We start from the raw sequence: 27,846 nt of genomic DNA, 5'->3' as shown, positions 1-27,846 counted from the left end.
GTCCTTGTACAGCCTGTTTCAATCAAAAATGCCATAGTATAGAAGTGAAATGGGTTACGAATGTTGTTTTATGTTGACGTCAACCTCAAGTTTTGACAGCCACAGAAGATCTGAAGTGGCTTTGAATGGTGAAGTGGGCAAATTCTGAGGATCGACTGTTTGAATCCACAAAGCTCGTTCCCGCTTTGAAACGTATCCCAAGGCCCCTTTGGTGGAATCGTACCATCCTGGCTCTGAATCGTACCACCCTTACCTTGGTGTGGGAGTCGTTTCTTCATCCGGGCAGGGGGTCTGGTGCTAAATCCGCGATCAATACTGCAGCTTCATAGTAACACCACAAGAGATCTACGGTCAGATTCTCTTTTAGAGTAAACCATCCCGGCCTCTCCCGCTCATGAGGACTGGAATCCCTAGGGCCTCTGAAATTTGGAGATGGAAGGTTTGTGTGTGGAATTCAGAGAGGAGCCCTGTAAAGCATCAGGAAATGTTTGGCCTTCACTGATTTCAGCGGGTAGTTATATGAAGTACTCTGTAGTCATGCTTTAGAATAAGATGGTTATGCATTTTCCTGTATGGAAAGTGACTTTTAAAGTAACCCATTGGGGGAAAGCACTGGTGCTTAAGAAACGTTTTGCATGTACTTAAGTGTTAAAAGTATGAGTGAATGGTGTAAATAATGGTAGAGGAACATGTTTAATGTTTTTTACGTAAACACTTTTGCGTGGATGTTTGATTTCTGGAATCTGATGGATATATCCATGGCTACCTGTGATAGCGTATTAAAAAGGATCAGACTAAATAGCGCCCCACCAGATTGAACCCGACAATGCTAAGTCTAAATTATTACAAGTTTAGTGCATGTGTATTGACTTGGGGACTGACAAATAACAAGGTTTTGAACACATTTTTTTTTAATGGTATAACTCAATGATATTTTGTTTAGGGGAGGGAAGGTGGTTTAAAATCTCTTCATATCCAATTATGTGCTTATTATATCATATTATGTGCTTTGAGACATCAGTTAGTTTAACGCCGTCTCCCGTGACACCTTTGTTTGCTCCCTTCTGTACTCGTTCATGTGTTTTGAAGGAGTGGCGGATGTGGAGACAGTCTGAAGGGAGGGTGGGATCTTAGCTTTCAAAGCTAAATCGCTATTGCTAGTCTCTCTGAAAATTGCCTACCCTACCTTTTAAAGTGTTTTTTTTTTTTTTTTTTTTTGTGGTGGAGGAAAACCAAGGAGTCTTTAAAGCATCTCTTTTGTTGACAGAGGGTTTTCAAGTGCTTCTCGTTACAAGTTTGGCGAGATGATTGACGAGTGTTGTGTTCCCAAATGCACATTAATAATTGACCCAAACTCGCAGCACATGCAGAGATGATGTGATGATGCAGAGTTCATGTGATGCAGCATTTACAGTGAACGAGCTTTTGTGATGTAATAATGGAACCAAGCCATACTGTGATTTCTGTTTTATTACGTTAGGAAAAAAATCCTCTAATGAAAAGAAATCCTCCCTAGTGTGTCTTTTTACTCTTAAAGGAGAACTCCGGTCATTTTTAACATTGAGCTCATTTTTTTGTACATTTGGAGTGCTGTCAATACAGAGAACAACGACAAAAATCGGTGTTGCCTACACCGAGTTATTCTATTTTTAAAATTTGCACCCTGTTGACTTCAATGGGGCAAGTACTAAACCTGCTTTTAGCCTCTTAACATCCTTGATGTGTCATTACAAGTGCACAGCTAATGTGAGTGATTCCTTCAGAGTGAACACGGTGAATCTGACTGCAGTAGATGTGAAAGATATGTATAAAAATGATGTTATTTAAGCCAGCGCAAATACCTGTGTTTACATCCTGTTTTTCGGTTGAAGTCCAAAGTAGTCGATTGCCGAGTTCACGCGCGTGATCATAGGTAACTAAACCTATGCGCGTGAACTCGGCAATCGACTACTTTGGACTTCAACCGAAAAACAGGATGTAAACACAGGTATTTGCGCTGGCTTAAATAACACAATTTTTATACATATCTTTCACATCTACTGCTCGTCAACAGGGTGCAAATTTTAAAAATAGAATAACTCGGTGTAGGCAACACCGATTTTTGTAGTTGTTCTCTGTATTGACAGCACTCTAAATGTACAAAAAAATGAGCTCAATGTTAAAATTGACCGGAGTTCTCCTTTAAGTGTCAAAAGTATGTATGTTAGTCAAGTGTCGAAAGTAACTGTTAAGATGTGTAGTTGATTCGGCAACTCTATTTTGATTCAGACCAAGTTGTTTCGCTAGTCAGTTTGACGAACCAAAAGATTGTGATTTGTTCTCACATAGTGGTTTATATTATATTATGTAATTATTCTAAATTGACACGTTATATTGACAAACATGGTTGTAATATAAAAACTAAATAGCAGTAACAATTTGGTCTTAAGTGGGAATATATGGAACCTACTTTGGTTCAAGATTAAAAAAGGTTCATTAGCCCCTGAGCTTGCATTAAGTGCAGCCCAAATATGCAAAGTAGAAGCTTGAGAACAGTTTGCTCTGGCTCTTGGCTTCTGGCACGTTCAGCGAGACAGCTGTCCTCTCTGCGGCACTGCACATCAGGGGTGAGGCCTCCGACAAATTAAAAGAATCTGCAACAAAATAACCACTAGAAATCTCTCAACTCGTCCATTCCCTCACATTTCTTAAAGAGAAAGATGTAGAGACAGATGCCAGTTGTGTCTGTAAACAGCATCTGCAGTGGGAGTAGGTGGCATGGATCACAGGAAGGAGGTACGTGCCCCTGTGCTCGGCTGCGGGAAGACTTTTGGCTCATGCCACCGTGTGTAGGAGGGATGCCAGTAGTCAGCTCCAGCAGTGTAAGGTTACACCTCAGTGTGCACTTATTAGTTCACTGTAATACCTTCAGGGTCTGTTTTGAGCAGCCTGGTGTCTTTTTATCTGTTTGTGTAATTTTGTGTTTTAATGGATTAATCTTAGACAATATGGGTAATTAAGTTTTATCGTAAATTAAGATTTACCATCTCTACAATACATTCAGTATGAAACGTGGAAGGTGATATCAATATGAATGGTATATATTAAGCTTTTAATAACACTGACTTTTTTCTGTGTTAAAATACTTTCTAATATTCCAGATTAACATGAAAATGTGACTTTTTAAGTTTTAATCAGTCTTTTTTACTTGTTTATAGGAAAATAAAAAGAAAATTTTCATTTTAAAATTTTCTAAAAATCCTCGAAACAAGATGCATTTACTTGAGAAGTGACAATGAAAGATATTAAGGCTTGTTTTTAGAGATGTATTGTCAATAAGTAACAGTTTGTATGTTGATTTTCCCCAAGTTGCGAATATTGTGTCGCTTAATAGGACAAGTCTACCCAAAATGTTGTTTCAAAACTGTAAGACTTAATTTCTTTTTCACAACACAAAAGATGATGATTTGGAGAACGTCAGGGTTCAAATAACAGCTTTCATTCATAGACAAAAAACACTGAGACATTTTTCAAAATGTCATATTTTGTGTTCCACAAAAGAATGAAAGTCAGACAGGTTTTGGAACGACTTGAGGGTGAGTAAATAATGACAGCACAGCATTTCCACTTTTGGGTGAACTTTTCCCTTCAAGTTTCAGTCACTGGGGTGCTTTTTAGGAGATCCTTCAAAATTGACAGCAAATGGTTTGAAACACTCCTTATAAATGTACTTGTTTGGTGAAACTTCATTTTACCTCTCTCTCTTTTTTTTGTTTTTTTTTCTTGTCAATGAACATCCTGAAAATGTCACATTATGAAAGTAAATTACACCGCACATGTCCTTTCATGTTGAATTTACATTAAGATATAACACTGGTTTGCAAATCCCAACTTTATTCTTTCTATTCTGTAAAGTTTCTTATCTACTTGTTGTTCATGTGAAGTAAAGATGAAACATGTTTCAATAGGAGATAGACAGGAAGAGACAAGAAATGTGTTTTTGATTTCCACATTTCCTCAGGATGTCTCTTGCGAGTTGAAAGGCCCATTTAGTCTCTCGGCTCTCTGCCTCTCAGAATCTGCATTAGTCTCCAAGGCTTCCATCAGCTCTGAGACAAATCATAAAATCACTACCTGTCTCTTTTGTGGGTTACTTGCTCTGCTTCCCTTCATCTCACCTCAAGAGTTTGGACCAAAGAAGCCTGAAAGCAACCTGAGTGCAAACAAATCTGCCAAGAGGAGAATAATGCAGTTGATGAGGGGTTGTTTGGATCTTCAACACCCGCTCATGATTGGATATTGAACTTAAGTGCTCCACGGATCCTCATTATGGAGAACTTCACTCCTAGTGCCGCCGCCTTGTTGTAATATTTGGGGAGCCCTGGGGACCTTTTAAAATAACTCAGTTTGCACGGGTATGAGAGCTTTCAGATATTTAGAAGTCTTTAGCCTTTACCTGGATTAATTTGTCCTGATTGCTGCAGCCTTTTGAGAAACTTGCATGAACTTCTAGTGAAGTTTTAACTGCTGATTCAGTAAAAAAAAAATTCTCCCAGACTTCAGTAATTGGACTGGCACGGCACACTTTACCATGTGAAATTAGAGTTGAATATAGCTATATGAAACTGCTCATTAAAACAATCTTCAGTGACACCTGAGACCATGTGCACCAGACACTGATCATTATTTTCAGGTTTTTTAACTTCATGCATGAGTCTTCGGCTGTCGGGAAGGATGCGTGCATCACATTTCTTCTCCAACCTTTCATTATGTTTCGTCAAATCACTCTTCATTAAAGCCTTTTGTTATCCTGCTCTTCTAATTGGCCAACTGACAGTGGCCATGATTTTGTCAAGTAGGACTTGTTACTGGATCACCATGTTTTGTTGTTCCTGGAGCTACATTCTGTCTAACGCTGATCACTAACTACCCCAAAAATTAGAGAAAATAATTGCCTGTTTAGGAATCAAGTTGTAACCCCAATCTAATTGTTAACTAGGCTTAAATTATGCAAAAAAAAAAAATTGTTTTAAGCCCTAATCTCAGTGTGTGTATTTAATAATAATTGCTTATGCCAAATTACTTATGCGAACATGTACTTGAATTTATGAACGTTTGAACACTCAAGCCACTTAATTTTAATCCGGAAGATAAACACTTTTTCAGCAGGCGTCCAACTCACTCATCACAGACGTGTTCTTAACACATCTTGTTGGTTTGATTTTCTTGTTGGTTTGGATTTCACCCTATAAATACTGTATGTTTACCTACAAACTTTCTTTGCTAACTTCAAACTGAGCAGAACAATGCTTCATGCTGGGAGAAATATTTTCGAGAGTCAGAGCCCGTCATGCACTGTGCTTTCAGGGGGGAAAACAGGGAGAATAAAACCCAACAATGCTACGCATCAGAACAAAGAATGCTGTGGGAAAACCAAACCGACAGGGTTCAACACAAGTTTTGAATGAGTCTGTATGTAGTCTGGCTCACTTTTTGGGGAGATGTGAGATACTTTTTTCTGGAGTCCCAGAGATCTGATCCCTGCTTGTTGGAAGCATTTGAAGAGTAGGATGAGAGTGATGCCTTCCATGATTTTCACGGCAGATGTTCTGTTTGTATATATATATTGAATTCATGAGCCACTGGTTTGATGCTCAACTCAAGGCTGGAAGTGAAATATTAGTTTCATTATATATTTTTCATTGGAAAAGTTTATTCTGGAAGTTCAATATTGAAAAAAGGTATTGGGTAATTTTTGTTTTTGAAATTTCTAAGTGTTGTTTAAATGTATTTTTTAAAATGTCTCCTTTTTTTTTTTTTTTTTTTTTACAGCTAAAATGCATCTTCAGCCGTTCATATGGGGAGGTGGTTTGTTTAACCATGCCGGGAGAAGAAGTACGTAGGAATTTTTTTTCAGACCTCATTCTGGTGCAGGCGGCCAAGGCTCCACCCCGCAGTAGAAAAACAGGTAAGTGTTTGCCATGGTTAATCCAGAAGTATAGATTTATCTACACTTAGGTTGATGTTAACTTCCCCTTTTTTAACCCCCTGAGGTCGGCTATCGCGCCGGCGCGATAGGCTCGTTTTTTTCCGTATGAGTGCAAAAAAATAATAAAATAAAAATATTAATTTTTATCTTATATGCTTGTGTTATACATCAATCTATCCTGTTAAGTGTGTATTATTTTTGTGTACACTCACAATAAAAACAAAGTGTTGTGCTTTTCGCCAAATAAAGAAAAATAAACACGAAGCGAGTTCTGCCTTCTCTCTGTCCGTGTAGTCCATTCTGAAACGCGTCCGAAAATGAATCATAACTCAGCGAATACTTCTCACACAGGCACGTGAGATATGTCTTTATGAAGCTTGAAATCTCCTCTTTTAAATGAAGTAATTTATATAAAAAACAAATGTTTTCAACTCATGTAATCCGTTTGAAAGCAAGGAGAGGTACCGTTTTTCCTTCTGCCTCATTATCTCTATAATCAGCTGCGGCCGCCCCGCCCCCGGCGCGATTCACATGTAAATAGTTAGATGATCTAGTATGCAGCGCACCCGCCCCCCGATCAATGCCATAAAAAGTTTCTTCATCAGACTTACTGATAGTTCATCGCGTTTTGAGTATGACACGCTTCTCCGGTAATAAAGACGCCCTTCAGATGATTCTGGACGGCGAGGAAGAATGCACCTTTTCCTCAGAGGAAGATTGTAACTCAGACGACGAACGGCAGCATTTTGAAGAGCGAATTCCGCAGAGAAAACAATTTCGGAGTAAGTTTTACTTAAAAGTCTTTTGTCTTTTATTTTTCGTGTTCGCATTTATGAGGAAAAAACAATATTACGTGACAGTTCTCCATTATGGACGCGAGCGCTCTAAAAAAATCACTAAAAGACTTTCAAACTTTCACAGAGACCTCAAAACAGAAAGTACAAATCCTTTCTTTAAAACGAATTTCGTTTTGTATCAATTGTATCTTACTTTTAATAATTTTTTCATTAACAAATTTCCTGGATTTAAACTGCAAATTAACATTTATATTTCTTATAATAAAAATGAAAGACCTATGTTACAGACATATGAAAGACAACATTTCGTTGATTAGTTTTGGATAGATTATACATTTTTAATGTAAAATATCTGCCACCTCAAATAAGCTTTTGTTTGCCAATATTTGCTTATGTTAAATATAATATGTTTTGTCAAAAATAAAGTTACCAAATAATCAATCAAATCCTTAACTTTGAAATATGTATGATAAAATGTATACTTTAGTTTTTACAAAGAAAGATTACACTTGAATTGTTGTTGTAATTGTAACCTTTTTAATAAAAAAATATATTTACAAGGTAGATGTAAACAAACTATTAAAAGATAAATATAAGCCTTTTCTTTAAATAACTTTTATTGTGTTTTATTATTGACAAATTTGGGGAGAGCATAAATATTCCAAAACTGAAAATACAGTATGAGAATTAACTGCACAATTACTAGACATGTTTTCCTTGGATATTATAGGCCAAATTGCAAGCACAATATGAGGAAAAATAAAAAAGAATTGAGATGCTTCCAACTGTTGCTCTTGCATTCTTGTGGCTCAGTGACTCACCTGAATGAATGGCTAATTAAGTATGCAGGCCCCATTGTCTCCTCAGGTGTGAACCACTATATATGCATGACCGTTGACGCCCACTCCGCATATGGCCTTTCCAAACAGAAAGTGCTTTGCAAAATTCAAATCAATGTATTGTGTTATGTGAATGATAAGGCAGGGTGATTTTCACTTCATTTTGAAGAAAAAACACTAGGCGATGACATCTTTTAGACAAAAGTCTTATTGGCACATATTTAGAATGTGTTTTATGGCCTTATTTCAGAAACTTTAGTTTTTAGTTTTTTCAATAACCACGCATAAACATTATTCTCTCAGAAATGCAGACATGTACATTCTTGTTGCTCACATTTCATGGTAGCCCTGTTTGTGCTAAATAGTGTGTAATTTTTTTTTTGCCAATAATATGTTTATAAGCAACTGAAAAAAGCAAAAATTTCAGGGCATGTCAGAACATCTCAAGGACCCCAAAAACACCTTAGACCCCAGAGGGTTAACCTTTTTACAACTGCTTTACCAGCTTGCAGCAATTATATCTGTCAAGCACCATGAACAATTAAGACTTAAATTATAAAAAGCAAACAAACTATGAAACTAAAAACAAAACCACAAAACAAAATTGCTAAAATAAGATTTGAATTAAAAAATATTTAAAAGTATAAAAGCTAATTCAAAATATTAACTCTTTCCTCGCCAGCGGTTTTAAAAAAAGTTGCCAGCCAGTACCAGTATTTTTGATCATTTTCACAAAATGTTCATGGCTCCCAGAATATCAAAAGAAAGAATAGAGCCTCTTGGACACTACCACTTGAATGTGGGTAAGTTTGACAAAAAGCAACATTTTTAACAAAAACCTGAGAAAATCGTATTTTTCTCAAAAAGTATATGCAGATCGGATTCAGAACGATGATCAAAACATATAAAAAGTAGATCGAGTCCATCAACACAACCAAAGCTTGCACAGTCCCATACCTCTTCCTCGGTCGTCATTTCATTCAGTAACATTAGGCAGTTTTGATTTATATGCTGTTGAATGTCTTACGATCGCGTTAGCTAACGTATGCATAAGCAATGCTTGTATCGCTTCTACTGCTTCTTAGCTTATTCTTGGATCTGGAGATTCTGTGCTCTTTCAGAAGATGCATAATAGCGCCCCCTACCATATAACAGTGAAAACATGGATTGCTGGAAAATTCCGTCAATGGCGAAGTGTTAATATTAAATACTGCTATAATAACACTGATTTGTCAGGACAGAAATAGACTTTTCAAAAATATTTTTTTTTATGCTCCACAGAAGAAAGTCGGAATGACATGACTGCGAGTAAATTCATTTTTGGGTGACTACTAGTGCTGTCACTTTTCTCATTGCAATTACTTCCACCACCGCTGCTGCTCCTCCAGAATTGCTACTGCTGTTGCTGCATAAATAGGGCATCCTGGGTGCTCCTCATGATCTCTTCTGAATATCTTCTCCTTGTGTTCGATTGCCATTCTCATCGGCTCCCTCACAGTTGGAGCCATTATAGCAGGGAATGGCTTTCAAGTGGAAATGCAAGCATCATGACCCATTGATGCAGAGCAGGGGTCCTCCCATGGGTCGACCACGGGCATCTCTGAATAAAACAAAAACTCTAATTCCTTTGGCAGCATAGCATCTGTGGTTGGAGAAAGGAGCTCTATTAAACGCCGGGCCATAACCATTAGCTATAATTACACTCACAGTTAGCATGACTGCTTGCTAGCTGGTGCCACAAAGCAAATTGCTGAGGCTGGTGGCTCAATAATCGCCAGGCACTCTGCCCAGATCTTTGGATTAGGTCCTCAGGCCTGTTTGGCAAGAAGATTTTTTTTTTTTGTTTGTTTTTTCTGCAATATTTTATAAGGCATTGCCACATTAGCACTCTTTGCTTGGTGTGTTTGGCCATTTCTGGCAGTCTGTTTTTGGTTCGTTGTACAGATGCAGCCCTGAATTACTGCAGCTGTCAGGTTGTTTGTTGGAGCTCTTCAGAAATCAATAATACACTTTGCGGCCCACGCTGTGGTGGGAACCGTTTCTCGACTTCATCCATATAATGCTGGGTGTTTATAATTCCTCAAGCTGATCTGGCACAGTTTCAGTGTCATCTGACTCGGAGTCGTTTAAGGCCATTTGCTCGGCATTTCATCTGGTGTTAAAAAACGATTCCATTTCTGAACAAAATACTTGGAAAAACACGATTTTCATAATGCCATTGCTAAGAGAACGCGTATTCTGATAATGTTTCTTGCACCACTCTTTAGGATGGAGTGGTATATTGCATCCACCATATAATAAAATATAATAGATTACTGTTCAAAAGTGACAGAAAAAATATCCAGAAATATATAAAGAAACTGTTTATAATAAAATAAATGTTTCTTGAGCAGCAAAATCAGCATATAGGAATGATTTCCTAAGAATCATGTGACACTGAAGACTGGGCTAATGGATGAAAATTCAGCTTTACCATCATCCGATGAAATTACATTTTAAAATATATTAAAACAGTACAATATTTCACAATATTACTGTTTTTACTTTATCTTTACTTATCTGCATCTTTTCTATCAGATTTCTATCTGTTGTTACGTTGTACTGAGGGATTGTGTCTGTCTTTGTGTTTCCAGTATGCTCTCTGGAGGTGCTGACCCTCGCTGAAGACCCCGGCCCTCGACAGCTCTCGCCAGAGGAGCAGCGGCGACTGGAGGAGCAGGAGGAGAACACCTTGCGCGAGCTCCGCCTCTTTCTCAGGGACGTCACAAAGCGGCTCGCCACTGACAAGCGCTTCCAGATCTTCAGCAAGCCTGTGGACATCGAGGAGGTGGGCAGTTACTGCACGTCAGCAACTGTATGAATAATGCCTGTAGGCTCTGTACTCGGTTCGTTCAATATTACCATCTAATTAGCAGCACCTATGGTTTATTAGCAACCCCCAGACCAAACAAATCAAATGATTGTCATTATACGACAGCTGCAGGCAGGATCGTTACCTGAATCAGTAAATTTGAGGAGGCAATTAAAAAGTTCATCAATATAAGAAGCAAACGAGGAGGAAGGTGCGTCTATGAATACAGAGTGACACACAATTTCGAAGTTTGTCATAGTGTGAAGCTCACAAAGCCTGTCAAGAAAATGTCTGGGTCATATGTATCTTCAGTTCAAATTATGTTTTGTAAAATTATTGAAATAACGCTACAGTGCAAAAAATCTTGTCCTTAGGAGTGTTTCTCTTAAAGTTAAATTATTGTGATGTGAATAAAGGATGTGAATTATCCTTCATATATTTGAGGAAAATGTGACATTTTTTTTCAAAATTCTATGATGAATAGAAAGTACAAAAGAGCAGCATATATGTTAAATATAAAACTTTTGTGACAATAAATATCTTTACTGTCACTTTTGATCAATTTAATTTGTCCTTGCTGAATAGGTATTAATTAATAAAGTAATGAAAATTTAACTGACCCCAAACGATTGAAAAGTTTATACATTTTACATATTGTATTAGAGTTAAAAAAAAAAGAAAAGTGTGTGTATATATATATATATATATATATATATATATATATATATATATATATATATATATAATTTTTTTAGGTGTTTTTATAAGTGTTTCTGTTTTTAGGTGTCAGACTACCTCGAGGTTATCACACAGCCTATGGACCTGTCCGCCATCATGATGAAGATCGACACTCACAAGTACACGGTCGCCAGTGATTTTCTAGTGGACGTTGACCTCATTTGCAGCAACGCGTTAGAGTACAATCCAGACAAAGACCCAGGAGGTAAATACATAATATAGAACAACTGGATAAATATTACAACATCAAGTCTTATAGGGCGTTCACACTGCCAGCAATATGCAGCAACAGAAAGTCATTCATTTTTAAGGAGAGTTGGTGCAGAGTTGAGCAGAATGTGTTGGTTATGTCATGTTATCTTACCTTGTATCTTAAAGTAACTTTTTTGAGACATTTTGAGAATTGTATTTGAGCACTTGACTAAATAAACAAAATCCAGTATTTTAATTTTCAAGTAATACAAATAATGGCAAGTATAAAAATATGATGCAGTTTATAATTAAACATTATGCATTGAGGAAAATTTTTTTTTGACATTGAAGTAATGTTTTTACTAGTTGACTATTTGGTGCAGAACTAGTCGATTACTTGTGCATTGCATATACTGATTGATATCTACAATTTTTTATTATTTTTCTTCTCAGTAACATTCAGATATTAAAATTGAATAACACCAAAAATAACTAGCTTGGTTAGCCTATTACCTTAAAATTCCATAGATGTCGCCGTAAGTTTATACTGCTGTTAACACTTTTTCCAACAAGCGGATGCGATGAGACCTGTTTCCCTGTTTATTCATGTGACGTCTGGCATAAAGCCCATTTAGAGCTTTGAAAATAGTGAAAAAAGGCAGCAGCAGCAGCGACTGTCATACTTGAAGTGTAGAGGACATGAAATCAATGATTAATCAGTCAGACTTGGTTCTTCACTGAAAGATATGAGAATTTGAGGACAGGAAATGCCGCTAGAAATTAACCCATTGACCCTTCTTCATTCAAAAGGCACAGTAAAGCATTGTCACTGATCTCTCCGCAGAGTAAAAATTGCACTATAATGAGCAGTCTCCATAAAACCCATTCATCGCTTTAATGGACTTCTTGCTATTCTCTGACCATACGGTCGGTCAGTTGGGACACTTTGTAGTTTAGAAAATCATGTCAGATATTTATTGTTGTTAATGGACGTGTAATATATGTACATAGCACAGTGAATATAAACTAAACCAGAATGAATTAAGGCCATGGAAACACAGTACCTGAAATACTGATTCAGACCATATAGCATTCCAAACATCATTCGCAAAGCCCATGTAATGTGGCAAGGATGGCCTTCTGATGTGAAAGCCATGCTTTATTTAAAAAAAGAGCAACATGTTTATATTAAAAACCTGTCCAAACTGTCATGTGATTACCACATCATTGTTTTTGAGTGAAGTGAGGTAAGATGGCTGTATATTATGCTTTGATTTCTGTTCATGTTGTTGGAAGTCTGCTAGCTGGCTACTTCTGCGCAACACTTAAGATTTCTTTGTCAGAACTTTACTCCCAAATGTCTGGATTAATTGGTCAGCCATTGAAGGTTTTTGGCTAAATGCAGCCGGTGCCTATGAATAAATCATAGTAGCACATTTGCTGGGAGAACGTGGGTCATTTGTTTAAATGCAACGTCCACAGAGGAGCCACTGAAGGAACGAGACAAAACGCAATTAGCTACATTAATAAGGAAACTGAAAGAGGCTTCTGGTCCATTTAGAGCAGGGGAATATGGGATTTAGGAGCTGTCAAAAATTCCATTTGTTAAGCATTACTCTCACAAGTGAAGCATGAACATTTTACTTAAAATCTGTTCCTTCGCTATATAGGTATTATTCCTGTTCATTCACTGTTGTTGTTTTTTGTTGTTGTACATCAGTTCTGTGCAGATCCAAATAGAGTACGGAAACCTCCCTTTAGGAGAGAGTCTTGCAGTGGTTGTTTGAAAGTCAGATTCCTAGAAAATGTGCGCTTTGAAATCGTACCCCAGCTGAAGTTTCAAAATCATTAAGGTTCTTCTAATTCAAATGATTTAATTCAGAGCTGCCCAATCCTGCCCCTGGACATCAGCTGAGTTTCCTTCCAGCCCTGTTCTAGACCAACTGCTTAAACTTTCAAGACTGCATCCCAGTTCACATAGATCATACTGAAAGTATGTACTTAGATGGGGATGTCGAAGTATGTATTTTTGAGAATGTAGTAGTAAAACATTGTGAATGCAAGTGTATGTATATTTAAATGTCTTTGTGTATTTATGTATACATGCATATATGTTGACATAGGGCCCTATTTTAACGATCTAAGTGCATGGTCTAAAGCGCAGGGCGCAAGTTCACTTAGGGCGTGTCCGAATCCACTTTTTATTTTAAATATGTGGCATGTTTGTGTGCTGCTGTTCGTCCCTGTGTGTTTAATAAGCAGAGTGTACGCGCGTTGTGGACCCGCCTATAGGCGCACTTTACTAACGGGCTATTTAGTCAAGTAAAATAAAATAAAATATTGCGCCCTTGACTTTAGATCAGGTTTCAGTTGGTCAATGGCGCAGTCTATTTCAGTTGCCTCAAATTAGCAACATGCCCACAATGCGCCAGAGCACACCTTGTTTTCAGACCAGCACGCCCATGGGTGCACAAATGGGCGCAAATGCATTTGCTACATAAACAACGTTGCCCAGGACGTGAAAATGATAACCGCGTCGGGCTGAAACTAGCTTTTTTGCAAACTCACTTGCGTCGTGCCGCATTGAGCCGCATTTCGGAAATGTATCCAGTTTTACAGCATTGCCACTACAACAGTTAGCTATGTGTTTTTAAAATGGTGTGTCACGTTAAAAATAGTTTCAAATCTTTAATAACCAATCTTGCATTTTAAGATGACTAGGCGCCACTCGCTAAATTAAACATGCTGTGCGATGAGGTCATGTGACAACAGTGTATCCTATTACTGTTTAAAATGTTTTTCATTAATCTGTTGTACCGGTATTTAACATTTTCTTGTTTTTATTTCGTTTTATTGTTGATAAAATGCAGTACTCAGTAAGTAGTAAATTGATATTCTATTCCAAGCATAGCCTAAATTCTGTGGGAAGGCAGATCTCCAGGAGCTTGACTGAGCATTGCTGATTTAATTTCTCTCAGGTCCATTTGTTCATTTGTCAATTTTGGCACTAGCAGTCTGAGATCTTTGAACAATGCTTTGAAAGTCAAAATAAGTGTGTTTACACTCTCTTCCTCTCAGCCTGCCTTTATATCCTTGACTGGAGTAAAGAGTGTCCTCTCACTCGCTCTAGATGGCTTAATTAGGCCCATCTTCCAATTAAGAGGCAACCTTTGCCAGATCCTGACCTGCAGCCTGTCCTGGAGTAATGAGGACTACCCAGTAGCATGCTCTTTTCTCACACACACACTTTTCCTCCCTACATGTTTAAAAGCTGCTTGATTTAACGTAGAGAGAGAGAGAGAGGAAAGAGGACAGAATGCAAATGGTTGCTCTGAGAACTTTGAGAAAACACAGTAATCCCCGTTCTCACACCAGTGTGTTTTTGTAAACAGAGATGCTTTGATTGGCTGCCCGTGGAGCGCTCCTGCCTCAGAAGTATTTTTTCAGATTTTCTAATAAAAAAAGCTGATGCTTGAGGTTTTCGACTGAATCTCAGTCAATTACAGAGAGCCGTTGCCTGATTACAGCACCAATCTTTTTTTATTTTGATTTGATGTGTCTCTGAGGTTCTTTTCTTGTTCTTGTTGTTTCCAAAATCTTTGTTTATTAGGGGCCAAGCCCCAAAGGGGATCGTATTATTATTATTATTATTATTATTATTATTATTATTATTATTATTATTTCTATTGTTATTGTTATTATTATTATTATTATTATTAATAATTTTTGTTAAATCTTTGTGTCTGTAAAAAAATGTAGAACACTAAAATGGTTGTGATATCTGTGATTAACCATTTTATTTCAGTCAGATGGCCAAAATAAAGTGATTGGAGTAGCTTTGCAGCATGTCAAAGGTCGTTAACTGAAAATGTTTTTCTGCAATGGGTGCTCACAGTTTAAACCACTTTGTTGATTCAGAACGGAAGAAATCTAGTTTTGTTTTTGTCACCTTATTCCATGTGGTGGTGCAGACTATGTGACTTTCACTTTGTAGGGAACAGTGAATGAGTCGTTTGAAACACGGCACCAGTATCAGTATAGACCATAGTTTGGTTAGACGCCAAATTGAATTTAACGCAAATGAAATGAGGCTGTGAGGGATAGACGCACAATGGCAAGCACTGTATAAAGGTCCTAGGTCATGGAATTTTCTCACAACTTTCAAAACGACGTTAACAATCAGTACGTTGTTAAACAATCCATTGAACACACTGTAATTCTATCCTTCACAGCCTCATTTTTATTCCTGTTAAAAATGAAAGGGATGTTTCACCCAAAAATGAATGTTGTTCATGATGACCCTGATGTTGTTCCAAACCTGTATGAGTTTCTTTCTTCAGCTGAACATATTTTAAAGATTGTTGGTAACCAGACAGTTGACGGCACACATTGACTTCCATTATAGGGAAAAAAATACTATGGATGTCAATGGGGACCAAACACTGTATGGTTACCAACATTCTTTAAAATATCTTCTTTTATGTTCAGCTGAAGAAAGAAACTCAGTCAGGTTTGGAATAACATGAGTAAATGATTAACCACATTTTCTTTTTTTGGGTGAACTATCCCTTTAAATATGGTGCTATCCTGATTAAAATCTATATACTGTATACTGTATGTAACCAATTTTTTTTGATGAATGCGGTAATGTAGACTAGTTCGTTGTCACCACCTATAGCACATTTTGACTTATATTTTAAGCCTGTAATAAGCCATGTAAAAAAAATATATATTTACATGGTAACATTATTATCACCATCTTACCATTCATATGCATTGTTCGTTAATATCTTTGCTTCTATTGGTGGTTACTGCAGTTTCCATTTGCTTAAAGTTAAACGTTTCCCAACATGACATTGGGAATGTATATGGGTGTTCAACTCTTTTAGAAAATAACTGCAGCAATGCAGTTATATAAGGATAGGCTTTGATTTTTCAGACGTATATAAGGGTAAACTTTGATTTTTACTTAATAGTTTGTCCATACCCAGCAGGTTGCTGGGTAAAAGAATTATAATAATTAGTTCCCTTGACAATGCAGTCATGGAATTTACTATTATTCAAATTTGGAATAAATTATGCTTATTTAAACTGTGTCTACTCCTTGTTGATTATAATGGGTGAGCTTGTGTTCTGTTGTGTTGTAATTGTCTTTTTCCCCCCACGATTAGCTAATTGCAGTCGTTGTATTTGTAGTCTTGATTATTTATTCAACTAATTGTGCTGTTTTAAAACCCAGAAATCTTGCTGTCAGTCTTCAGGAACATTGCTCTCTCTTCATCCTCCCAAATGAATTTTTCATTGACTGTGGCCTTACCGTCTTCCATTGTGCTTGCCTACAGATAAAATCATCCGCCACAGGGCCTGCAGTCTGAAGGATACTGCACACGCCATGATCGCCTCTGAACTGGACCCTGAATTCGACCGCATGTGCGAGGAGATCAAGGAGTCCCGCAAGAAGAGAGGTGACGCAACACTTTCTCTGAGCTAGACTTTCAGTTCACACGTTGTGCACTGTATCACAAATCAATCCTCTTGCCCAAAACACATGCACACGTTAACATTTGCAGTTACTATTTTTAACGCTCCAGGTTTAGACCAGTTGAGGCTGATTTAGAATGAAAACATTTTTTAGTTTTCTCCTTATTCTCCATGTAGTGCTGTTTATAGCCCCAAATATGTAACCAAAGTTTTGGATAAATGCGATGATGTAGACTAGTTTGTTTGTCATCACCTATAGCTGCACGTTTACACTGTAATAAGCCATGTAGAAAATGTTTGCTTGTTTTTGTTTTTATTTAATGCATTTGTTTATTTATTTATTTATTTAATCTTCTTTTATTTCCTTTCTAGGTAGTTTGTATGTGTGTATATATATATATATAAATAAATATAAATGTGTATATACATATAGTATGTATTGTTTGTTTATAAGTATGTATATACTGTAAATACATATTTATTATTTATTTCTACATGGCTTATGCATGCAAATAAATAAACAAATTAATAAATCTATTTGAATAATTAATATACCAGTCCTTAAGAGACTTATGGTTACAGGGTATCATTTAGAATAATATGCTAATTGTGTTTCAGCCCTAGATTTTAGCATGCACGCCAGTACCTTGTTTAACACTCATCAGCACTAACATTTGTGTTAGGGGTTTAATCCTTAAAGGCACATAATGTTGCGCTGTTCATTTTAAAGGAAAAAGGCAACATTTTCCAGGAAAAAAGATTACTGTAGGTCACATTAAAGGCTGTTGCGAGAGTTTTGGCGACGAGCTCCCCCACCACCCTTTAATCACCAGGGGGTTTCTCTCAGAATGATTTAGCTCAGGTTCCTGTAATTCGTTCATTTTGTGTCTGCTGTAACGAAAATCTCACACGGCCCCCCTCTGAGCCGCCCCTCGGTTCCTTTTCATTTTGCACCGGTTCAGTGTTGAACGATTACGGTGGGGTAAAAAATGACCTGCTCTAGAGAAGTGCTGTTGAATATTTTATATGGTGCAGTGGAGAAGTTATGGGTATCGGTATTGTGGTGTTCAAGTTTTAAGTTGGGCTGTATCTGAATTAAAGACCACCATGAAATGGCTTGACAAGGGCAGTTTTTTTTCCTATGTTGATGTATTTCCTTTAAAAACAGGAAATTGGGGTCAGGCTTGTCTTTTTTTTGTATATTAAGTTAGAAACCTTTAATTTTCTTTGAAGCTATTAACATGATTTACTACTATTGCCAATTAGATGTAGGCGGTATTAGGAGGCGGGGCATTATCAATCTAGTGTGCATTTGATTGGACAAGATGAGTGAGTGCAGGATGAGTCATCAATATTTTTTATTCCGTTTTCCCTGAGACTAAAATCATTTTCTTAAGTGAAGTTTTGTCATGTATTAGGAGTACTAGCAAATAGATTACCCTTAAAGCTAACAGACAGTCTAAAAGCCACAAAACCTGATTTAATGGGGTCTCAACATTGTGATAAAGCCCACTACCAAGTCTTTTTGATTTTCTGGTCTCTAGAATGCCAACTTAAATGGCTCCTTCAATGTACGTATGTATGATCATTTTTTTCATTTTTTTTTTTTTCTTTTCAGTTTAGCTTTTGGCTGGTAAAATTTGATTCCTTAGAACATGATTTTGATCACCTTGCGAAGGACCATCTTTCTAAAATCTCCTCTGAAGGCAGCCATATATTTTTATGTGTAAAGACACATTGGTACTGTCAAGGAAAAATAGTGGGATACTATAAATATTCAGCAAAATGCCAAATTTAATAATGGGCTTTTATATTGTTTTGTGCTGTAAGCCAATATTTTTCACAAGTAGAGTACTGTTCGAAAAATTGCTTTTCGCAATAAATATCATTGTTTGCAATCTCACTAGAAAATTACAACGCAGTAAAAACTTCTTCACAGTATATAAATTACAAGGAAGAAGAAAACTTGCAGATTAGTTTTTACATCTTTCTTAGCAAGCATATTGTCAGATATTTTTCCAGTTCAGTTCGGGTCTCTGTGGTAACTTGTGTTTTTTGGCTCTCCCAGCCTTTCAGACCACACCGCAGCCGCCAATCACTCCAAGCACCGTGGCAACCAGGAAACCTGTGGGAGAGGAGGCGGGATTAAGCAGTTCTCAGTGTGATGGAGTGGACAAGCACTGCAGCAGTGAGTACATGCAGAACACAACAGCCAACAACAGAGATTGTCAAGGTCTCTGCTCTCTGTGTGGCAGCTCTTTGGCTAGACTATTTCCAGGTGATCGAACAAGCTGTACTTTGGCTCGGTGTGCTGAAACGAGCCTTGCGTGGTCCGACACTTCTGCTAACAGCTCTGCCTGTGAAAGGAGTTTTCACAAGGGATGGTGTAATTGTGCGACGGGTACTCTGCCGTTAAACCGCTGGTTGTCTTTAACCTCAATCAGAAGGTGAATAAGGGGTCACTGTCTGTGCCCCTGGTAGAAGTATGTAGGTGCCTGAAGCCCCCATGTCACTTAAAACAGTTGTTATAATAGATTGTTGAACGTAGAGCTGGATGGGATGACGTGGTAAACTATGCGACCATGGAAATGTCAGCTGATTGAGGCTGTGCCATACCATTTAAATAATACTTTACGTATTAAATGTTCTTATTTCATCTCAGTATATGTATTTCTTTATGGAACTTAATGGATACAAACCAAAAGATAAGATTATTTTAATATATGCAAATATAAATTTAATATTTAATTTTTTATTCACATGAAATCAAATTTGAAGGGGAGGAGGAACACTAAAATGTTTTTTCTTAAACAATATTCTGTTTTGCTCTGAAATATAGTATAATACTAATGCTAATTTGCTAAAATACTTTAAAATATTAATGTGAACAATTTAAATAAATAAAAAAGTTTTTTTTTTGACATGAGAATCAATACAGTATTGTGAGGGGATTTATTTTTATTTATTTATTTCATTATTTTTAAAACTTGTTTGATGAAACTAAAAGATTGTTTTAATAAATGTAAATTAGTTTGAATATTTATTAATTAATTTTATATTATTTAAATAATGAGAACAATGTTACTAAAAATTTACTCTTGACATGAGATTACCAAGACAGTATTGTGAGGGGAATTTAATTAACTATTAAATTAATTAAATTATTTATTTATTTATGGAACTCGATTGAGACAAACCAAAAAATAAGATAATTTTAATGTATGCAAATATTAATGAATTTATTTATTTATTTAGCTGAATTTCCTGCTAAATATTTATATTATAAAATATAGTTAGTGTGCTATACAATTCCTTTTACAATGTCAATCCATCCACCCCCTAATTGAATGGTTTGAGATTCCTATGTTGTTGTCTCGTTGTTTATCAAACTCCTAATGAATTTGCTTACAGATATGACTCATTTTTGTGAGTGCCATTTGCAATCTTATCAGTCTTACAAAAACATTTGCATACCTGGCTGAATGAAAACGAATCTCTCTCCAATATGTTTTGTGCTTCATTGTCAAATATGGTAGATACTTTATTGCCTTAATGCAGCTTGTTTGTTTCCACTATGGCTTTTATAAGTTAATTTAACAGATTTGGCATCTGTCTGAAACTTTGTTCTAGAAACACAGCACACAAGCTTATTGTTCAGTTTTTTTTTTTCTAATCAATGTTTAGCTATTACTTTCTCAAGTGATGGTTTTAGAATTACTAAAAAAAGAAAAAAAAAAATCCTTTGACTTTGTAAACAATCTCTCATAACACCCACCAACACCAACATGGTTCCCATGGTCATTGAAAAGTTTGTTTTCTAGGAAAGAAAGTCCTTGAAAAGTAATTGTAGTTTCTGTAGTCTACATAATTTGTTCTGCTTCACAGTTAGAAACCATTTCTTAGCCTGGAAACTACTCTTTGTGAGTGCCGTCTATGAAATGTTTGAAAAAGTCCTGAAAATAATAGAAATGCATTGGTCAGAACTCTGGCGCCTTACTAATTCTGTAGCATCATAGTGCCGACTTTTGCATGAGCAAGCACCAATTTTTCTTTTTATATATATATTTTACCAGTGTTGTGCTTGACAAAAACAGGCAAAGAGAATAATAATCTATCTCATAGTGTTTTCAGACAATGTACAAACGCATCCAATCACTGCTGTCCTGTAGTTCCTCTGCTATTGATATGCACGAGAGTGAATCAGCCAGGATTTATGCAGGTGTTGCGACCGTAACGCTGCAGGATCTCCCAGAGCAGAACTTTTCCCAGCATCAGAGCATTGCCCTCTGGTTGCACTCCCTCACCGCCTCGGTAGCACCAGCCAGGCTTGTCCTCTACTGTGGCGGCTTGGCAGATGGAGAGGGATGCTGGGAATGCTCAGGAGCCATGAGGGTCAGAAAGAACTATCGGCACCTACTCTGGGGCGTGTCGCGCTGGTGGATCTGAGCAGCAGCTGGGAACGTGTTTTATCACATTCATCTCACATCTCTGCTTCAGAAAGGCTTTTAGCTGTGCCTCAAAAAGGTTTTTGTGGAGGAGTGGCTTGTTTAAACCTATCACGCGGCCATGTTGCCAGATTGAGCTGTAATGGCGTGAATTGCTGTGAGCCGCCATTACCACCCCTGGCGCGATAAGCAAGTTCGTTCTTGCAGCTTTGCCAGCGTGGACTCATTAGATTGCAGATAAGTCGTGGGATGCTTCCACATGCACTTTGGGAGATTAATTAGCTACTATCTCAGATATAGTGGATCTGATGGACATTTTGACTAGTATGGGCTTGCTACAGAAAGGAGAGGATCAGTCATGGGCTGTTTTATTTTTAGATTGTGTTTTGAGTGATAATCTTTTATTCAGGAATCAACCCAGATTTGTTGTTATTATAGATATCTGGATCACGATATGAATCACAATATTGTGATTTATTGTTTGACTTTGGGTTCAGTTTATTAGAAATGATTGAGTGCGCATTGTCAAGTGAGTACCGTTCAAAAGTTTGAGGTCAGTATACTTTTAAAAAAAGAAATGAATACTTTTATTCTGCATTCATTTCATTTCAAATTTCAATGTTGTTCTTTAGAACTTTTCATTTATCAAAGAATCCTGAAAAGAAAATGTCACAGTTTTCAACATTGAGAATAATAAAAAATGTTTAGCAGCAAATCAGCATATTAGAATGATTTCTGATGGATCATGTGACACTGAAGACTAGAATAGTGATGCTGAAAATTCAGCTTTATCACAGGAATGTTATTTTAAATTGTAATATTTCATAATATTTTAGTTTTACTGTATTTTTAAAGACATTTTGCCTACCCTAAACTTTCAATACATTTCTCTAGTCATACACATTTAAAGTAGTTCACTGGTTTAGAAATTCTGTCTTAATTTGTGTCCTGCGCTTCCTCTTCTTGCCACAAGATGTCGTATGTCTCTCTGATTATCTCACAGTCTCTGTCTAGAACCGTACAGTATAACAGCACAAGGGGAAAGAAACACATAGAATGATTACATCTTTGAGAGATGAGAAGGTGGCTGTTAGGTGCAATAAACACCTCAGGATGAGATGGGTGCGCTTCTGTCTGCCTGTGTTATATTTCTTGCTCGTGAACACGAGGTGAGTGAGCACAAGCTCAAGCTTACAGCTCCTAAGAGGTTGTGAAGAATTTCATCTACCTTCCATCTGTTTTTCCCAACAACAAATACTAATTTGAGGAGAGGAATCCTTAAATTAGCCTTATCCCCCAAGTGATTAGTTTTATCTTTGATGTTGTCAAAAAAAGCCATTAGCAGTGTGTTGTTTTCTCCTTTTATCTGGCTTAATGGCATTTACTGATTTTGGGCTCAGCTGACAATTTAATCTGAAAAGAAAATTGATCCAAGGATCTTCAGGTTTTAAGTTATTCTTAAATTCTGAGTCCTCAAACTAATGCTTGCCAATTGATTTTGACAAAGTTTTGTCTCTTTGTCCTTGAATCAGAGTGAACTAGCTGCAACAAAATGCCTGTTTAACATTGTGTCCACTTCAAATCTTCTACATGTTCATGGCAGGTCTACATGATGCATGGGGCTTCTGGGTATTTGTGAGAAGATACTATATTGAAGTCAGCATATTCCAGGTCTCATGAAGTCGTGTCCGAGTCATATTTCACCTCATTGTCAAAAGAAAAAATATATATAATGTGTATATATATATATATATATATATATAATGTATATATGTATGTATGCATGTGTATATATGTATATATGTATATATGTATATATGTATGTATGTATGTATATATATGTATATATATATATATATATATATATATATATATATATATATATATATATATATATATATATATATATATATATATATATATATATATATATATATATATATATATATATATATATATATATATATATATATATATACACACATATACACATGCATACATACATATATGTAATATGTAATGTATGTAATTTTTGGGTAAAATATACTAGCAAGATCCTGAAAATTATATCAGTTTTCTATTATTCATGTCATCTTCAAGTCATGCAATAACTTTGTAGGAGGAAGAGTCCAAAATAACTTTTTTTTTTCCACTAATAATTTTTATCTCCGCAAAGTGCTGTGTGCCAGATCATTAAGTCAACTAAATCATCTGATTTGTGAATAAGTCATTTACATTTATATATATTAGGATCAATATTAGGATATTACGGATCTTTTGGTTCGGTGCACGTCCAGAACATAATGTCAAACTCAGAGCTTCCCCCTGGGATGGGATAATGTTGTTTATATTGGTATACGTTGACATTGAAAACACATATGAAAAATTATGAAGGACATGATAAGCCGATATGCCAGATAAGTGCACGATCCAAATCTTAAACATGAGATGTGCTTTAATGAAATATGGCCTGTACATGTTCTTGAAAGACTTTGTGAGATAACACCTTGTGGTAATATTGTGTGCTCTTGTGAAATTAGATGTCCTATATTTAAAGTAGTTGAATTTGTAGGCTTACATGTTAGTACCCGAAGCAATATGACAGGAGAGATGACAAATGAACCATCAGATTCAGAAGCCTCAGCAGTCTTGTACCAACAATGAAGATCACAGACACGAACAAAGAGCGACGTGTTTCCGCTGTGGTCCGCTATTGTCCCGGTGATGAGTCAGCCGCCCAGCACAAACTCATGGAGACGGCAAAACTAAGCAGTTCTATTATCAAGGTCTTTTATGGGATGGCAGAAGGGATATGTAATCCCTGAGGCCGTCCAGAGCTGCTCGCTTTTCTTGCTTATCCTCACTGTTATCTGATGCCGAAGGTTGTGAACCGTTGCCCATGCTCTAAATCAGTGACTTTCAACTGGTTTTGCTTCATGACCCAGAATTTACTTTGAACATCAATTGGTGACCAAGATTTTTTAAACACCAAAATGTATTAATATTACCATTAACTGCATAAACCCAACAATATGCTAAAATGTGTGTGTATGTGCATACATGTATTATTTAGGTATAAATAACATATACATATACACAAACAGTATATGCAACAATTTTGATTTCCTAAATATTTTTTTAGAAATGGTTTCTGCAGCCAATAATTCACCATACATAACGCATCACATTTGATGTATTCTGGGTCTTTTACCAGTTTTTCTGGAATGAGAAAGATGCAACACAACCTGTCAGTGTTGGAAAGCCTTTGAACATCGTAAGATATGGGAAGTGTTTTCTCAGTTTATATGGAGATAAATTTTGGTAAAGCTCAAACATATGGAAAACACATTTTATACAGACTAACAGTGTTCAGAAATCCATAGCACATTCAGTATAGGGGGAACCGCAGTCCACCAGATGCTCTCCTGAGCTGGAGAAGGTGAAAGTATGTGTTTTATCCTGTCATGTGACTCAGAATTTTGCCCTCACTTGGAACTTTGACAAAGCCTAAGTGTTGTAGGACTACTTGCCATGACTATATGTAGTGTTCAAAAGCAAGACATCTTTTTCTGTCTTGTTTTTCTGTCTGTCTTTTCCGTCTTGTTTCATTTTCCTTTTTCAGCCATACCCTGAACTGCACAATCTGGACTTTGGTGTCTATTCAAACAGATGGTTTTGAAAAAAAGTGGTCTTTTTAGCTTGGCAACGGTTCAGTGAGAATTGTAGAAGCTTCACTGTTGAACATACTGAACATTTGATACTGGCAGGGAGTAATTTTTAAAGTTCAGACTCAGAGCAGATGTAAAAGTAATACCGCAATGTTTTTTTTAGTTCTTGGTCTTTAACTTTTGCAGACGTCTCGTTCTCCCGTTTGCTTTCAGATATTTATTCATGAAAATAAATAATGAACTCTGGTTATGAAATAAGCACGGATGTTTTGTACATGATCTATTCCATTCAATAGTGCATTAAATTATGCTTATTACTTATTATATACTTAATATTATAATATTTAGAATAATAAGCCACGAGAGAGGCAGAGTCATTTTTTTTTTACCATGATAAAACCCATAGATTCACTTATGGAGAAGTGTTGTTTAATCATACTGAATAAGAAAAGCAAATATGATGACATTAAACCCTGGCTCCACTGGGAAATACATAGAGGTGCTTGAATCCTAATGGTCAAGTGTGTAGTAAACCAACACAAAGGTTGCAGATTGAGTCTACAGTGGGACTGCAGTAGTAACTGGACTCTTGTAGTCGCTGTGGAATAACGGTGCCCGCGAGTAAAGCACTTAACCCCAGATTGCTCCAGCAGGACCGGCCCTGCAATTAGTGTGCTGGAAGTCGCTTTGCAGTGTTTGCTAAATGGCAAGCAACTAATTTGTGCCCAAGGCTGCGTTTAACTTCTCTCGTAGAAAATCATTGCTGGGGATAAATGTGAAATGGCGTTTTATATTAAACTGTCGTTGTCTTGTGCACAAATCGTGTTTGCTGCATTGAATGAAAGAACATTTGCATTTCATTGTTTGCACAAGGATTCACAAGTTTTATCAAGTTAAACTTTGGAAGAAGTCTGTACGGAAGATTTAAGTATTCTTGAGATCCTACAAATGTGAGTTATTTTTCAACAGGGGAAGAATAAAGAATTTCAAAGCAATTATTGTAGTTTAATAATATAATAATAAACTTTTAAAAATTGTATCTCAGTATTTTTTTTTTTTTTTTGCCCCTTAAATTCTAAAATGTTGAAATGGTTCTGCTGAATTTTTGTGTGGTTTTGGAAGCACCCAAACCTAGTGATGAGGAGACGGCTCCAAAAGAGTGGATTCCTCGACTCTGAATAGTCCTAGAGTCTGGGTCGACTCCAGCACAGAAATCGACTGTCGACTTGTTGTCGACTCTGTTGCTTTGTGTGAAATTGTTCACTGATTCTCTAATCCCTATGTAGTGCAAGGCAGTTGAGTGCACTATATCAGCAAGAAGTGAACCAAATTTAGCGAGGAATTCAGACACTGACGTATTAGTCCGTGCGTGAGCTGGAACTGTTGCAGTAACAATACTTTTATGTAGCTTACTTTTGAAATAAATAACAATCATTGTAACTTATACATAGCTTTTTGCCATCTTTATAGAGTAATTGATGTTATATTAATGCAATAAATATAAAAAAAAATCATATTAAACTAATTTGATTTATAAATCATTAACTCACATCAAGAATAAATACATCAATAAGTGCACATTATTATATGTATTATATTTAACTTTAACTCTCCTGTCCAAGCAGCTTTTGTCCCCACCTAAACAAGAGATGATCATGTGCGTTTAGCGCCATTATCACCCAAGCGTTATAATAAGATGTTAATTAAAGAATACATTACCTTATTTCTCGCTTATTTAAGTCTGACATAATATTCGACCATGTCTGTTTCTTGTGACTTCTGCTTCTGTAAAATTAGGCGTTGGCAACAGTTAGGTAACAACATTGACATGATACTCAAGGTAATCATAATCATCTCAAATTTTTCACTAATTTGGACAAAAGTGTGATTTAATAAGGGGAATTTGAGTTTAAATAAATTTAGTATGTAAATAACGACTGCAATCTATTATTATTCCTGACCCTGTATTGATGTGTAGAGTAAACTCCTATGGTGAGAGTTGGAGTCGACTCCGATAATCCTGGAATCAAACATCCGTACTCAAACCTTTTAACCTTTTCTCTCTAATAGACTGATTAAAAATTGTTAAATTGCTGCTTGTAACTTTTGATTTAATTATAAATATGATTAATTTGATATTTGTGTGCAATTTGTGCAGCTGTTTTCCCAAATACTGTCATTACCTTCATGTAACAAGTATTTTAGAGTAATAACAAGGATCAGAAATGTAATTCATTAAGATTTTTTTAGGATATAATAATTATTAGTTTATTAGATATTACCAAATTAGTTTGAACGAGTGCTGAATAGTTACTGTTAGTGAGTTCTGTGTTTACATCAGTTATCTGCCTAAATTGCCTAATATAGCACAGTCAATTATAAAAGAGTGATCTGTGTGAACTCACATTCCACAGCTGTGGCCTTTTCACCGTAATCAAACATTTGAATCTTGAAGGAAAGTGGCCCTATCCGTTTTTCTTTTGCCACACACAGATTCTGTATCATGACACTTAAACCTTTGCAAAGATTAAATGATCTATCCGTGTTGTTTTCTGTTTATGCAGTAAAAAAATCGATCAAATATGTCAGTACTTCAGACTCTATTATCTCTAAAAATAGTGAGATCTAAGACAGGAATTCATATTTGTGAAATGTAGCATCCATTTTGTTTGACTCCTTTAATCAAATGTCTGTCTGGTCATTTCCAAGAATGCATTAAATCCCAAGATTGTGTTCTTGCAAATTTCCCTTTTGATCTTTAGTAGATGAGCAATTTAAAGCTGAAAATCGAAAATTGCAGAGCTATGTCAGGGAGCCATCTGATGAATTATGAAATTTTATTAATCTGTCAGGATGATATTGATCCA

At 36.3% G+C, this 27,846-nt stretch overlaps 1 protein-coding gene across 2 annotated transcripts in view; it reads left to right on the top strand.

Moving 5' to 3' along the window:
- atad2b (ATPase family AAA domain containing 2B) overlaps positions 1-27,846 on the top strand; it is an 87,208-nt gene that overhangs the window by 20,078 nt on the left and 39,284 nt on the right. For both annotated transcript variants that reach the window (XM_081379148.1, XM_081379147.1), the window contains exons 20-24: positions 5,812-5,947; positions 10,238-10,431; positions 11,239-11,398; positions 16,728-16,850; positions 18,935-19,054. In XM_081379148.1, coding sequence (XP_081235274.1) covers positions 5,812-5,947; positions 10,238-10,431; positions 11,239-11,398; positions 16,728-16,850; positions 18,935-19,054 — 733 coding nt within the window. The remainder of the gene's footprint in view (positions 1-5,811; positions 5,948-10,237; positions 10,432-11,238; positions 11,399-16,727; positions 16,851-18,934; positions 19,055-27,846) is intronic.

Source organism: Scardinius erythrophthalmus, assembly GCF_964197995.2.
Source record: "Scardinius erythrophthalmus genome assembly, chromosome: 11".
Lineage (NCBI taxonomy): Eukaryota > Metazoa > Chordata > Actinopteri > Cypriniformes > Leuciscidae > Scardinius > Scardinius erythrophthalmus.
The sequence above is the reverse complement of the archived record's forward strand: the minus strand, read 5'-3'. Positions and strand labels throughout refer to the sequence as shown.